The sequence below is a fragment of the Pseudorca crassidens genome, chromosome 2, assembly GCF_039906515.1.
Source record: "Pseudorca crassidens isolate mPseCra1 chromosome 2, mPseCra1.hap1, whole genome shotgun sequence".
Taxonomy (NCBI): domain Eukaryota; kingdom Metazoa; phylum Chordata; class Mammalia; order Artiodactyla; family Delphinidae; genus Pseudorca; species Pseudorca crassidens.
Genome location: NC_090297.1, coordinates 123512921 through 123527401, shown reverse-complemented (window position 1 = coordinate 123527401; position 14481 = coordinate 123512921). Strand labels below are relative to the sequence as shown.

Genomic DNA, 14481 nt, shown 5'->3' with positions numbered 1-14481 from the left:
TGTAGCTGTGAAGAATCAGTGTTTTCCTTCAAGCCTATTAAGGAATCCTGATGAAAGTCTTCCTGGGCTGGTGATGACTCTGTGCCACCTAAGACACAAATGGATTTCTTCAATCCACAGTGTGAAATCCCAGTCTCAACTATGGTGTTGCAACACTGAATCATGGTCACTTTGAGAAAGGAGAGCATTAAACATCCAGGTGTAGCGCCCACAGGGAACAGGTCCTGCCTTTGCTTCACGAATTCCCCGCCAAGAACCCCATCACTAATAACAACGCCTGCGGTGGGGCCTTTGTGTTCTCACAAAATAGATCAAATAATGTGACTAATAGGGGACTGGGGAGATTTTTGGACACTGTCATACATGCTCCTTCAGTGTCACATTCTTATTTTTTATTGCTCCTTCTTCATCTGCTACTGTAAGGTACGGACCCTCCAGAAGAAAAATAGAGTTTTATTTTTACATCTACATCCCATCTGTCCCGTTCCTTTTTCTAGTAAGAGAAGTGGCAGATTTCCCCTTTTCATTGCACAGTCATGCTCACGTTCTCAAAACTCTTGCCCAGATATGTGCACGAATATATAAACAGCCCAAAGACATATATAAATAAATCCATGTATTGTTTAGGGGGTATACTTCTCTGTCAATGACAGATAGATGATAGGTTAGATAGATGATAGATATTATACAGATCTCAAAATAACTGACACACATATCTCCCAAACTCTGCTAAAATACAAAGCTTATTATGGTATCAGTCTTCACTAGATTACAAGGTTTAGAAGCTGCATTTGATTTAAAAACAGTTTTTGAAAAAAATATATATCCCAAATATTAACACTATCCTGGAGTTAGAAAAACTGTAAATTTAGAAAAAGTGTAAATGGGGTGATAAACTGAGGTACCAGCAGTGAGATAAGGCCTTTTAAGTCTGGGAAACTACTTTCTGCGGTCAGAGTAGAGTGTGGTCTAAGAGACCTCCAGAAAAATGACTGCTCCAGCTACCAAGTCAGCATGTTGAGATACTGAAATACTCAAATCTGAATAAGGGCCAACCCTTAAGATTAAACATTTATTTGGACGAGCATCTTTCAGCAGGAGTGTGGGAAGAGGGGAGAGGATATGTCAAGGAAGGGGTATCAGGCCCCCTGTCCCCGGCGAAGCCTCATGCACTCTCCGAACAGACCGATGAAGCAAGAGCTACCCAGGAGGAACAGACAGAAGACCCGCCCCACCCCTCCTGAGTCGGGGAGGAGAGCCTGGGTTTCCATTCAAGTCAGGGAAGCCAGGAAGGACGTTCTCATTATGTAGCTTGCACATCACGATGCTCAAAGCGCTTCCCAGGAGATATCTAATCCATGCTCGAGGCTCCCCCTCTGGAGGCACAAACGTCATCCTAACCAGAGGGCAGGCATTGTCCAGGTGTCACTGCTCTGCTTACAGGATGAGGAAATGCAGCACAGAGACATCCTGCCTCTCCAAAGGAGCTGCTGCCTGCCTCTGCCTGCTCTCCTCCTGGCAGAAGCAGGTGAGCCGAGCTGGTCGCCTCCCAGTGTATCACCAGCTAGAGAATTACCTGATGGAGAAGCTCCTGTTGCTGGAACAGACACATATTTTTCAATGTTTCAATAATTATCTCTTCTCGGCCAATGTTTTCAAAATTGGTTGGCCAGTCAAATCTGGACCAAGCTGAAAGGTCGTCTCAGGGTCTCCATACAATTTAAGGTCTTCTGTAACTTACAGGATTTATATTTCCAGTGATACTACTTTGTTTCTAGCTACTTGAAATGAGTTTTTACTTACACTTGAGAATCATGAAAACTTAAGAACAATAAAAAGGCTGTCACCTTACACAAACACAATCTGATTAGGTAGATCCCAGTCCAGTTCTGAGGTCAGCTATAGGGTTAGGTGGGTGTGGACAGTATATGGGCCCCACAGTTTGACCAGTATCCCTGGGGAGTTGTCACCATAGTAAATTGTTTTAAATAAGTTTTTTTTTTTAAACCAAGTCCATCAAGTGACACAACTTTTATCAAGTTGATAAAAGTCTGCTGCCCTCAGATCCAATCTCTGTCTACAATGGTGCGGAGGTCAGGAAATGGCACCTTGTGTCCTCAGGCTGACTCTAGACCCTCAGCCCATCCTGCTTCTGCGATGGCTTCCTTTGCTGCCGCTACAATCATTGCTGCTACTTCAAGGACACGGCTCCAGCAGCTTCATCACTAGGCACAATGAGATCTTCTTCACATTTTAGTGTCCTGGACAGGGGTATTCTCCTGTGAGCAGAGGAGGAAGGAATAAATTAGGAGGAAAGTAGGAAATCTGGACACTCAGCCTGTCTCCTTGGGGATGCTACGTCGGGTAATAGTAGTAATAGTGATAATAATGCTATGTGCCTGACATAGTTTTTCACGTGCATGAACTCATTTATTCCCCACGAGAGCAATATGAGTTTGGTAGTTCTATTAGCTCTGTTTTATAGGTGGGGTAATTAAGGCACAGAGAGGTCAAGTGACTTCCCCTAGGTCACACAGCTAGTAAGTGGTGGAGTCAGGATTTAAACCCCAGGACTGGAGCTTGAGCCCTCAATGAGGACACTGCCTATTCCTTGATGCATGGCTTCCCATGTCCTCCTTGCCCTAGCTTCTTACTTCCTCACTCATTCCCATTAATTTCATCATCCTGAAACACTGCTCAAGAATCAAAGAGAAAGAAGAAAAGTACCTCATGAGAAGAAATGCGTTAAGGCTAACAACGGAATTTCAGGTTTCAGTTAAATGTAAGTGAAGAAACAAAGCGAGCAGCAGTTTGGTTTTGGAGATACGGAGCATGAGGGACTGGTGGGCCTGTGGATGTGTGGTTGGGACCGTGGTGAGAGCCCGGCTGGTGCTAAGCAGTCAGGAGGGGCTGGCAGGTAATGGTGAGGACCAGGTGTAGGAGTCACTGACAAAAGGAGATGAGGGCTTCCCTGGTGGCGCAGTGGTTGAGAGTCCGCCTGCCGATGCAGGCGACACAGGTTCGTGCCCCGGTCCGGGAAGACCCCACACGCCGCGGAGCGGCTAGGCCCGTGAGCCATGGCTGCTGGGCCTGCGTGTCTGGAGCCTGTGCTCCGCAACGGAAGAGGCCACAACAGTGAGAGGCCCGCGTGCTGCAAAAAAAAAAAAAAAAAAAAAAGATGAAGCCTGGGAGTGGGAGCCAAGGTCAGGGTGTGGTGACGCCACCCTAAGAGGCAGAGAGGGGGCCAGGGCAGCCCAGCCAAACAGCGGTTAAAGGAAGGAGGTGGTTTTTAGGGCAGGTTGCCGGCATTAGCTGTTTCAGAGCGGTGAGGATGACAAGAACAGAGACATGACCGGTCTTTGGTGGCCGGGAGGACGTGTGTGAGCTTCAAAAGTCAATGATAAGAGCGAGATCACAAGGGGAGAAAGAGAGAACTGGGGGTGGAGTGGGGGGTAGAGAGCAGAGTCGAGAACTTTTTCTTTAGGATTACAGAGATCCAAACATGTTTGTAGGCAGAAAGGGGTGAGCTAGTGAGGAGTTGGAAATACAGAAGAGTAACAGAATGGGGAAATCTTAGTGTAACCCTTCACTTAAAATGCACACACACGCTCCACAAATATCTTGTAGGAAAGTCCAGAAAATGGTAGACACAGCAGACAAGGGGGTTTGTCTTATCAAGGAAAGGGGCCTCTCTTCAGATGTGCAGGAAGAAGAGACTCTCGGAGGGTATGAGCAAGTGGCAAACAGGCTGGTCTTCCCTTTAGGTAAACAGGAAGGAGGTGAGGTCATCTGCAGAGCGGGAGAGGAAGAGGTAGGGAGTGAGCTGGACCAATGGTGATGAAAACAGGATGATAGAGAAGCAGTGAGAGGGTGTCAGGCAGCAGTGAGGTTGGATACGGTTCAGCTGGGTTGGTAAGAGTTTATAAGAGATCCAGGCAGCATGGTTTCGTGAATTCCACCAATGACACAAGTCTTGGCAGAGAAGGTGGGTGTGAGAGTGACTTAGCTTTGGGGATTAATACAGAAAGATAGAGCAGGTCGATGGTGAGAGGGAGATTAAAGTGCAGAAGGACAACAACGACAAAACATGCGGAAGGACAGCTCGTTAAGTGACTGGCCATGGAGGGAGCCTGCGGGGCAGGGACATGGGATCTCAGTGGAGGGTAGTTAAGAGGCTAAGGGAGGGACTGAGGTAGAAACGCAAGCGGAGGAAGGCGGCAAAACTTTGACAACCTTAGTCCAACCCCCTGGTTTTGCAGAGGAAGAAACCCGAGCTCCAAGAAGGGACAGGAGTTGTCCAAGGTCACAGAGCTCGATGTTGACACGAAGGACACCAGCGCTACTCATCAGAATAAACTGCTTCACAAAGCACCTCTGTACATCTGCATAATTTATTTAATCTGGAAGGCGCACTGCTTCCAATGCTCTTTTGGTCTTTTCAAGCCTGGTCAAAGCTAGAACCAAGGGCTACCCTGGTGGCGCAGTGGTTGAGAGTCCGCCTGCCAATGCAAGGGACGCGGGTTCGTGCCCCGGTCCGGGAGGATCTCACATGCCGCGGAGCGACTGGGGCCGTGAGCCATGGCCGCTGAGCCTGCGCGTCCGGAGCCTGTGCTCCACAACGGAAAAGGCCACAATAGTGAGAGGCCCGCGTACCGCAAAAAAAAAAAAAAAAAAAAAAGTTAGAACCAAAATGCCTCGGGCAGTGGTGCCAAAGGGTTCCCCAGTAAGGACAACTGTGAAGTGGGCCCCTTGTGTCACGGGCTTCCCCAGCACGCCATGCCTGTACAAGTTCTTTCCTGGATCTCACAGAGGCAGCGCACACCACTAAAGAGACAGCTTCCGGCCCCCCGATTTAATTCCCATCTTGTTCTTTGATTGGTAGAAGTATCTTGATCAGATAAACTACAAGAGGAATAATGCTCAGTCAGACTGTCAATAGGAAGGGATAAATATATTTAGCAATTAAAAAATACATCTTTGGGGTTTCTCTGATGGCTCAGTGGTTAAGAATCCACCAGCTAATGCAGGCGACACGGGTTCGAGCCCTGGTCCGGGAAGATCCCACATGCCGTGGAGCAACTAAGCCCGTGCACCACAACTACTGAACCCGCGTGCCTAGAGCCCGTACTCCACAACAAGAGAAGCCACCGCAATGAGAAGCCCGCGCACCGCAACCAAGAGAAGCCCCCGCTCGCCGCAACTAGAGAAAAGCCAGCGCGCAGCAATGAAGACCCAACGCAGCCAAAAATAAATAAATAAATAAAATAAATTTATAAAAAAACAAAAACAAACAAAAAAAATCTTTGTCCAAAATAACTGCAGCTCAGTCCATCAAACCCAAATAGGACTGAAAATATGAACACTGAATTGTATATGGTGATTATGCCTACTAAGGAGAGAGGTGCAAAGAGGGAGACGAGGGTAGAGATACAAAATTCATTCTCATATATCACTTATATGTGGAATCTAAAATATGACACAAATGAACATATCTATGAAACAGAAACAAAGTCACAGACATAGAGAAGAGGCTTGTGGTTGTCAAGGGGAAGGGGGTTGGGGGAGGGAAGGATTGGGAGTTTGGGGTCAGCAGACACAAACTATTATATATAGGATGGATAAACAACAAGGTCCTATTGTATAGCACAGGGAACTATACTCAATATCCTGTGATAAACCATAATGGAAAAGAATATGACAAAGAATATATATGTGTATAACTGAGTCACTTTGCTGTACAGCAGAAATTAACACATTGTAACAACTATACTTCAATAAAATTTTTCATTCTCCATACTTCTATATGGCTAGAATCTTTAAAAGATTGTATTCAATGCACTATGGAATAAAAATTATTCTAGACAATTTTACCAGTAATTTTAGATATAGGTCAGTTGGAAAATGACTCTAACACATTACTACTTAAGTCATTAATTTATGAATTGATGTTAACTATAGGCAAAATAGGAGAAAGGCTATGTTATGTCTGCCTGCTTCCATTTTAAAACCACAACAGGAATCTAGAGACCAGACCTTTTGTTCACCTTATCAAACTTTGCCAATTCCTTATGAAAAGTAAATAAACTGAAAAGCCCCAGTGAGTAGCAAATTATTATTAGTATGATTCAAGGGAACAACGGAAAGTTTGGAGGTACAATTTCTGGAAAAGACATATTTTCAACCAAGTCTTTTTGCTGTTTATTTGGCACCTCAAACACATACCCATCTTTATCCTTGTATATTAAAGAACTTAATATAGTAAATCCTCAAGAATTTTTTCAAGAATTTTATAATATTCTTTAATTAAAATCTCCTTGGGAGTGGATGTGCGTTCACGTTTGTTGCAAACACACACACTACAGCTAGTACAGCTAGTACACACACACACACACACACACACACACACTACAGCTAGTACAGTGTTCTGCACATAGTGAGGATCTGACATGTGCAGTTAAATGAGAAATTATATGCTGTTAAGCTCTTGTAAAGAGGTAGCACCTTGCATTTAAGTAATAAAACAAAAAATGAAAATGGTGTCTTGAAAATTTAAAAATCCAAATTTTTAAAAGTGTTTTTAGGGCTTCCCTGGTGGCGCAGTGGTTGACAGTCCGCCTGCCGATGCAGGGGACACGGGTTTGTGCCCCAGTCCAGGAAGATCCCACATGCCGTGGAGCAGCTAGGCCTGTGAGCTATGGCCGCTGAGCCTGCACATCCAGAGCCTGTGCTCTGCAACGGGAGAGGCCACAACAGTGAGAGGCCCGCGTACAGCAAAAAAAAAAAAAAAAAAAAGTTTTTAAAATTTTTATATTTTTTTGGTCATGCTGTGCGGCTGTGTGATCTTAGTTCCCCGACCAGGGATGGGACCCGGGCCCACAGCAATGAAAGCTCCGAGTCCTAACCACTGGACCACCAGGGAATTCCCCCAATTTTTTAAAGTATTACTATATGAAAGAAAGCTTAATGAACATTCGAAAGCAACACGTTTAGAACCTGAACACTATCAATCTGGAGTATAAAAATACAACCACAAAGAAGAAAGGCTGGAAGGATGTACACATGCCAGCCCTATGTGATTTGGGCACAGTCCTAAACAACAGCTCTCAGATGGCATTTTGGAAAGCTACAGGTTCTGAGTCTGTTCAACCAATTTTGGGCTTATAAATTACTGCACCAAGTCACTTCAAGGATCTAGATATTAACCACTGTAAAAAACAAACAAAACCAAAAAACATCACCACGGTTGGGGCACAGTATGGGGGAGAGTCAGGGAGAGCTGGGCAGGGGCCCCCCATGCAGGGCCTCACAGAGGGTTTGGAATCTGTATTTTGAGTGCTCTGGGACAAGGGGGAGCAGAGGTGCCATGGGTTGTGTCCTCCTCCAAAGATATGTCCAATCCTAACCCCCAGTACCTGTGAATGTGACCTTATTTGGAAAGAGCATCATTGTAGATGTAATTAAGGATCTTAAGATGAGATCATTCTGGACTTAGGGTGGGTCCACATCCAATGACGGGTGTCCTTATAAGACAAAGGAGAGGGAGATTTGAGACACACAGACACAGGGAAAGACCATGTGAAGATAGAGGCAAAGGTTGGAGTGATGAGTCTACAAATCAGGGAACACCGAGGATTGCCAACAACCACCAGAAGCTGGAAGAGAAAAGAGAGGATTCCCAGGGTCGCCAGCAGCCACCACAAGTTAGGGGACAGGCTGGAAAAGACTCTTCCTCAGAGCCTCCAGAGGGAACCAATCCTGCCAACACCTTGATTTTGGAGTTCTGGCCTCCTGAACTGTGTGACAATACATTTCGATTGTTTTCAAGCTGCCAATTTGTGGTAATTTGTTATGGCAGCCCTAAGAAACTAACACAGGACATGAGTAATTTTAGCAATGAGTAAACACACACACACACCCCTCTGGTTGCTGTACAGAGAATGGACTACGTAGGCAGAAAAAGTGGAAGCAGGAAGTGACATAAGAGGCTAATGTCAGAAGCTGACGGTGGCTTGTGTTAATGAATGAATGAACTAACATAAAGGGAAGGGGGAAACACTGGAAGGTGACTTTGTTGATAAGATTGTTAGGGGGTGAGGGGCTTCCCTGGTGGCGCAGTGGTTGAGAGTCCACCTGCTGCTGCAGGGGACGTGGGTTCGTGCCCCGGTCCGGGAAGACTCCACAACGGGAGAGGCCGCGACAGTGAGAGGCCCGCGTACCAAAAAAAAAGAAGATTGTTAGGGGTGGCAGTAGGGGGTGGGACACAGAGCTTTTCTTGTGGAAACCAGCAAGGCTGGTCGTGCTCCTGAGGGCACAAGTAGGTGAGCTCAGGTGGGCTTCCTGGGAGTGGTGGGAGGAGCCACATGACTAAGTGTGGGCCCAGCAGGAGGGCGGGACTGAGGCAGCCGGTCCTCCTGTGCTCTCGGTGTCTAACACCTGTGCGTGCACGGATGGAACACAAAGCCTCCTTTAAAGCTTCCCTGGGGAAGCCCTGCCCATTGCCGTGTTCTGCCTTCTTTACTGCGCCCCAAGGAGCTGCTGGTCTCATGCACTATTACTGTGAGCTTTGTATGGAAAGGAGCACCCCCTTTTCCTCTGAGAACGCCCCACAGAAGCGAGCCCAGTCCAGGATGCTGCATCAGGAGGCCTCGGTGTGTGGGCCTCAGTCACATCCAGAAGGGCACCAGAACCCCGAGGGAGCGAGAAGCAGAGAGCATGGGACACGCTTCCCTTTCTGGTCCTTCTGTCCCCTCCCCATCAGTGACAGCCCGTCTCAATCCAGTCCCTGTGCTACTGCACACCCAGCTGATTGGTGATGGGTGTAAGGAACAGGGCACGGGACATAGGATGCGCTGGCCCTGCTCTGTCCGGGTCGAGGGGACAAGCCAGGCCACCTACCTCTGTCTTGGGGACCTCACTGCTAGTGTCCGGCTGGGCATGGTCAGTGACAGGGTCACAGCCTGGCTCGAGGATGGTCCCGTCATCTTGCTTTTCCTTGCCAGCCCCCTGCTCAGAACTGTGGTCGCCCTCCCCTCCTCCAGGGGGGCTTTGGGGGGTCTCCTCCCCCAGAGCTCCCTCCTCCAGCCCCTCTGTGTCTCGGCTGCTTTGTTCAGGCTCCTCCTCTTCGCTGGCCGCCCTCTCCTTCACCTCCGTAGGCTCTTCTATCTGCCCTTCAGCCGGTTTCTCCTCCGTGGGGCTCCCACCTCCGTCCTCTGCCTCTGGGCTGGAGGCTTGGGCTGTACGCTGGCTGGCCCCCTCCTCAGAGCTCCCCACGGCCTTTTCGTGCTGCTGGGCTACCCTCAAAGCCCTGCCCTTCTCCTCCTGCTTCTCTGTCCAGCTGGGCGTCCTCCTCAGAGGAGGGGATCCTGGGGTCTTGCTCTTGGCTGGGAACACCTCGTCCCCATTCTCTTCCTTGGCCCCATTCTCCTGGGAGGACTCCTCGGCCCTGAGCCCCCCCAGGTCCGCACAGTCCTCCGACTGAGACCTTCGGAATCGCCTGGAGGGAGGGCGCCTTTTTATGGAGCCCCTTGTCCGCACCTGCAAGAAAGTGTTAAGGAAAATGATCTACACCTGTGAAAAAGGCCAAACAGGGAGGGCGCATGTTCTTTCAATGTCAGTCTCACACGCACAGCTTCACAAGCCCACCTGAGGATCATTTGATTTTCTAGGGGGATGTACCATTGCTTGCTATTTATTATAGGTTAGAGCCCTATGGGGCTGTGGTATTACATGGTAACCTGCAGATTTTTTCTGTGTGTGTGAAGATGAAAATGCTGTCTATCCAGTAAAAAAAAAAACCTAAGATTTTACTGGCCTGTAAAATAACCATCAGCTCAGTGTCTAACTTAGCAATGTTATTCTAACATTTGTCCTTTTTAATTGCCTATAAATAACCAGTTCTTTGAATGAGCTTTACCATCTTACAGGATCCCTCCTAAATTAACAAGTTGAACAAAATCTCTCTCTATTTCGTACCAGAGTCATGTTTTAACATTTTGAAGTTTCTACTTTGACAAAGGTGAACCCAACAGAAAACAGGGTTGGGGGTCTGTGGGTGGCTGGTACCATGACCTCATGGGTGTGGAGCTGGACAGCTGGTGATCAGCTTCCTCCCTTCCCCCCACCCCCACCCCCACCCCCCCAGAGCTGGCTAACCCCGGGAGAGCTGAGCAGCCAGAATCCTTTGCTTTCTCCAGCGAGGTCCAACACTAGCAGAAGCCACACCTTAGAAACACCCAGCAGAGCTGCCTGAAAACCATTTTTTCTCTGGGAAGTGTGTGAATCTCAGAACCAGGCCTCACCTGGGTCCACTGGACTTTGTCAGAAGTTCAATGGCGTGTTTATAGTGGGTGTCCTACCTTACTCAAGTGATGTGTCTTTTAAAAATTTATGTGCAAATTAAATCTTATTTTCTCACTGATTTGCATTTTGGTATTTGTCAATCCTAGTTGTCTCAGAAGTTTGGAATGAATACTTTTTTTTTTTTTAATAAATTTATTTAGTGGCTTCTCTTGTTGCGGAGCACGGGCTCTAGGTGTACAGGCTTCAGTAGTTGTGGCGCACAGGCTTAGTTGCTCTGCGGCATGTGGGATCTTCCCAGACCAGGGATCGAACCTGTGTCCCCTACACTGGCAGGCGGATTCTCAACCACTGCACCATCAGTGAAGCCCTGAATACTTGGTTTTAAAAGGGCTTCCCAGGAACTTTCCTGAGACCACAGTGAGGCTAGCCTTGCAGGCTATCAAGGCCCCAGCCCTCATGGCCAGCAGGGTTCAGAAATAATCCTGCCTGCTCCCTTACTGCTGTCACAGACTAAAGCCCCCAGTACTATGACCAGGTGGCAGGGCCTCCCTCCCTGCCTCTACATCCCACTGACATCCTGTGAGAAGACAGGGCTCTCTCCTGGGTTCCTCTCTGCTGTCGGGGGTCTCTCCATTGCCCTGGGCTGAAGGATCTCCACTCTGTCCCCAGCCAGCAGGCTCAAGCCTACCCCATCACCTCCTCGCCACCACTTTTGTTTCCTTGGGCCCTACCTGTTTCAACACATTTGACCTCTTTCCTAGATGGATCCTCTGGAAGGGCCCAGTAGATCCTGCTCTCTCCATCCTTAATTCTAAGGTCACATTTATTTAACTTTTCCTGGCATCAGAACCCTTTAATTCAGGGACTTCCCTGGTGGTCAAGTGGTTAAGACTCTGCGCTTGCACTGCAGGGGGTGCGGATTTGATCCCTGGTCGGGAAAGTAAGATCCCGCATGCCCGTGGTGCAAACAAAAAAAAGAAAAGAGCCCTTTAACTCTTAGCCCCTGCCTGGCTCTGGTCCAAATTTGCTGGGTACCTGCTTGGAGTGTACTGGACTGTATGTACCTCTGATTCTCTTGATTCTTACCTCCTTCTAGTAGGGCAGGGATCTGATGAAATCACACACACAAGTATTAGGGCAGTATCTACAGAAACAAGTGCTGCCATACATCTTTTTGCAAAGGGAACGAGTTGGATATTCTTCAACTGGGGCAAGATGCAGTAAGAATGATTTGAACCCGTTCTGGGACACTTAGGAGTATTCATATCAGGGCAGGACAGGACAACCTAGTGACCCTGCCCTCCCTTCTGCTGAGTCACTGATCAGGTCTTTAGCTTTTGTTTTCAGCTTTTGACATAACTCTCTGTGCAGCTGGGATCAGTACTGAATTCCTGCCCCTCTCTCCACAAAGGATGGAGCGCTCCATCCCCTGCACCTTTCAGGTGAGTGGCACAGTTACGGGAAGAGCGGATGAGAGAGGCAGGCTAGGTAGAGGGTGATCTTAGCTCAGGGATCACTTGCCAGGAAGAGAAGAAATTTCCTTTGTTAAAAACCACATCTTACCACAGCTCAGAAGTGTCCTCCTTTCTCCAGGACAACAGGGTAGAGGTGATTCAGAATTGCCCAGTGTCCGCATTTCCACAGACACACCACAGTACTTAGGATCTAGATATTACCTTATTGTAAGAGGGCAGATGACTGCCCTCAGGAGGCTGGTCAAAGCTGACGGGCACCTCCTCCGGCTCGCTGGCCCGAGACCACACGCCAGGGCTGCTGGGGGTAGAAGGCGGGCTGTGAAATGGTGACACCATGGCCTTGAGTCCAGGACTCTTGGGTGAGGCCCCAGGCAGCAGGGCCGCTGGATCAAAGACTAAATTGGCCTGTAGAGAAAAGATGAGGAATTTCAAACCCAGGCTGCATTCCGTAATGCCCAGGAAGCACTGATCTGATCCGGCAAAAATGCATTGGAACAGTCCCGATTTATAGACAAAGAGGCCAGAATAGCACCTGTCAGCACCTGCAGGCACCAGGCTCTCATGCTGTCAGCACCCTTTACCATCGTTCTCATCAGAGTCAAGAGCAGTTACTGCTTACTGGATGCCTACTCTGCTGGGCATGTGCAGTTTTCCTCTCTACAACCACCCTACATGTTCAGTTTTGTTCTCATGGCACACATTAGCAAAGTGTTTAAGGAATCTGCCCTGGGATTCAAGCCAGGTCTGTTTGTCCCTCAGTCTCCAAGTACAGGGTCTCTCTCGGTAGACCACAGTGGTGGACACAGCAGGCCACCACGCCTTTCCAGCGGGGAGCCAGCGGAGCAGATGCCAGTGTGTGACCCTACTTGCAGCATCGCAGTGCAGGTGCAACCAGACCAGAATGAACCCCGAGGGCAAGCAAAGGGGAGGGGTTACCCGAAGGTAACCGAGGCCTGAGGGAGTCAAGAGTTTGGTGGGGGAGGAGGCGGTGGTCCCAGATCTATCCGACTGCCTCGGAGAAGGTGGTGGTGCGGATGTCTACGGAGGGACTGAACGTGAGTCCCTTGGGTCCTCTAGCGCCACCTAGGGGCTCTTGTTCCTCCTGCTCTGACCTCTGCGTTTCCAAATCATTGCGCAGTTGCATCCTCCAGAGCAGGAGGGCCAGCAGCAAGGCCTCCAAGGGGAGGGACCAGGCTGGAGGGGCAGATGATGCTCTCCACGCAGACACACCCAACTCCAGATGTTGCCTCTTTCACTTAATAGCTGTGTGACCTACAGCGAGTCCAGTAGCCTTTCTGTGTCTCAGAGTCTTTATTTGTCCCATCGACTGAGGCTGACCTTTAGAGTCTTTTATGATCTGGTCCCCTTACTCTCTCCTGCCACTACCCGACTCACACCCTTTCCCTCCAGACTCCCCTCGGTGCCACCCTCCTGCCAGCCGAGGCTCTGTCACCTTGGAGAACTCCGACATGTACTTTAGGACTTGCACAGTATAGAACATTACACGTTTAGGACGATGTTTGTATTTCAATTGTGATTTTAAGAAAGAATTTATAATATAGACAAGATTGTGTCATTGTCCAATTAAAAATATAAAAGTTAAACAGCAACAGTGTGAGCCCACGCCATGTCTAAAAGCAGCACGTTGCAGGTACAAAGGGACAGGTTTGGACCACAGAGGCTGTGGGAGATGGTGTGCTAGGATGGCTCAGAGGACTTCATGGCAGAGGGGATATTAACTGGGCATTAAAAGAGGTCTTCCTGCCCTCTCAGGGTCAAGCTGGGACATTCCCTCTGTAAGACTGCTTGCAAATAAAATGGGTCTTGCTAGCCAGAGGAAAACTTGAACTTTGAACTATGGACTATTCTAGTGAAGAAAAAATCATAGCTCCTAACTCATCCAATAGAATACTTAGAAGAAAAATGAAGCTGGTGATGCACTTCTTAGTTCTTTCCCCACGTATTTCCAACAAAGTAAGGTTCCTATGGGATTTGGCCAAATTATATACTGTCGCTGACATTCTTCATGAGATTAAACCATTAGAGATTAAACCCTCATTCTCAGGTTGCGATGTTTCCCAAAGAGGCTTATTAATGACTGGAAAGGGGAATAACACCAAGACTGCAGGGTACACAGCATTTGCAAACTAACTTCTGGCACTTAGATGAGGTCTGTGGTAGGCTGCCGGGAGACAGAGGTAGGGGTTCTCGGCTACACCCTTTGGATGGCTGCTAGGAGGGAATGTCTGAGTTCTGGGGTCCCTTCTGAGAGACCCCTGGTATGTATATGGGAGCCCTGCAGCCTCCTACAGCGATGGGCAGCCCACTCCCTCCCTGCAGCTGGAGTGGGATCAGGGCTTCTCAGTATGAATTAAACTTCAGGGGAGACCCCCCCCACCCCGCGATGAGGTAGGCTCATAACCCAAACCAGAGATGCTTCCCTTAACCCCAAATCAGGCTGGGGGCCAAATCCCTGGTCTCTCACATAGCTGGGAACTGCAGGGGCTGTGGCTACTTGTCTTGACACACCCCTAATGATGGCTTCAGAACAAGGTAGACGAGCCAATTTTATTAGTTGGACCCAGAGGGGAGGATCCAGTGCAGGAGAGCCTTGTTGTTCTCCTGCACAGGGACTGCGGTGAAAGCTGGGGCATCTTCTACAGGCCCCACCCAGATATACCATGCCTGTCCCTCCTCTGTGCTTTAG

General features: G+C 48.6%; 1 protein-coding gene across 2 annotated transcripts in view; it reads right to left on the bottom strand.

Annotated features, from left to right (window-relative positions):
• Window positions 1–597: 597 nt before the first annotated feature.
• Window positions 598–14481, bottom strand: part of RCSD1 (RCSD domain containing 1) — a 68466-nt gene continuing 54582 nt past the window's right edge. For both annotated transcript variants that reach the window (XM_067728535.1, XM_067728534.1), the window contains 3 exons: window positions 11976–12179; window positions 8896–9534; window positions 598–2279 (listed from right to left, as the gene is read on the bottom strand). In XM_067728535.1, coding sequence (XP_067584636.1) covers window positions 2247–2279; window positions 8896–9534; window positions 11976–12179 — 876 coding nt within the window. In that variant the 3' untranslated portion in view covers window positions 598–2246. The remainder of the gene's footprint in view (window positions 2280–8895; window positions 9535–11975; window positions 12180–14481) is intronic.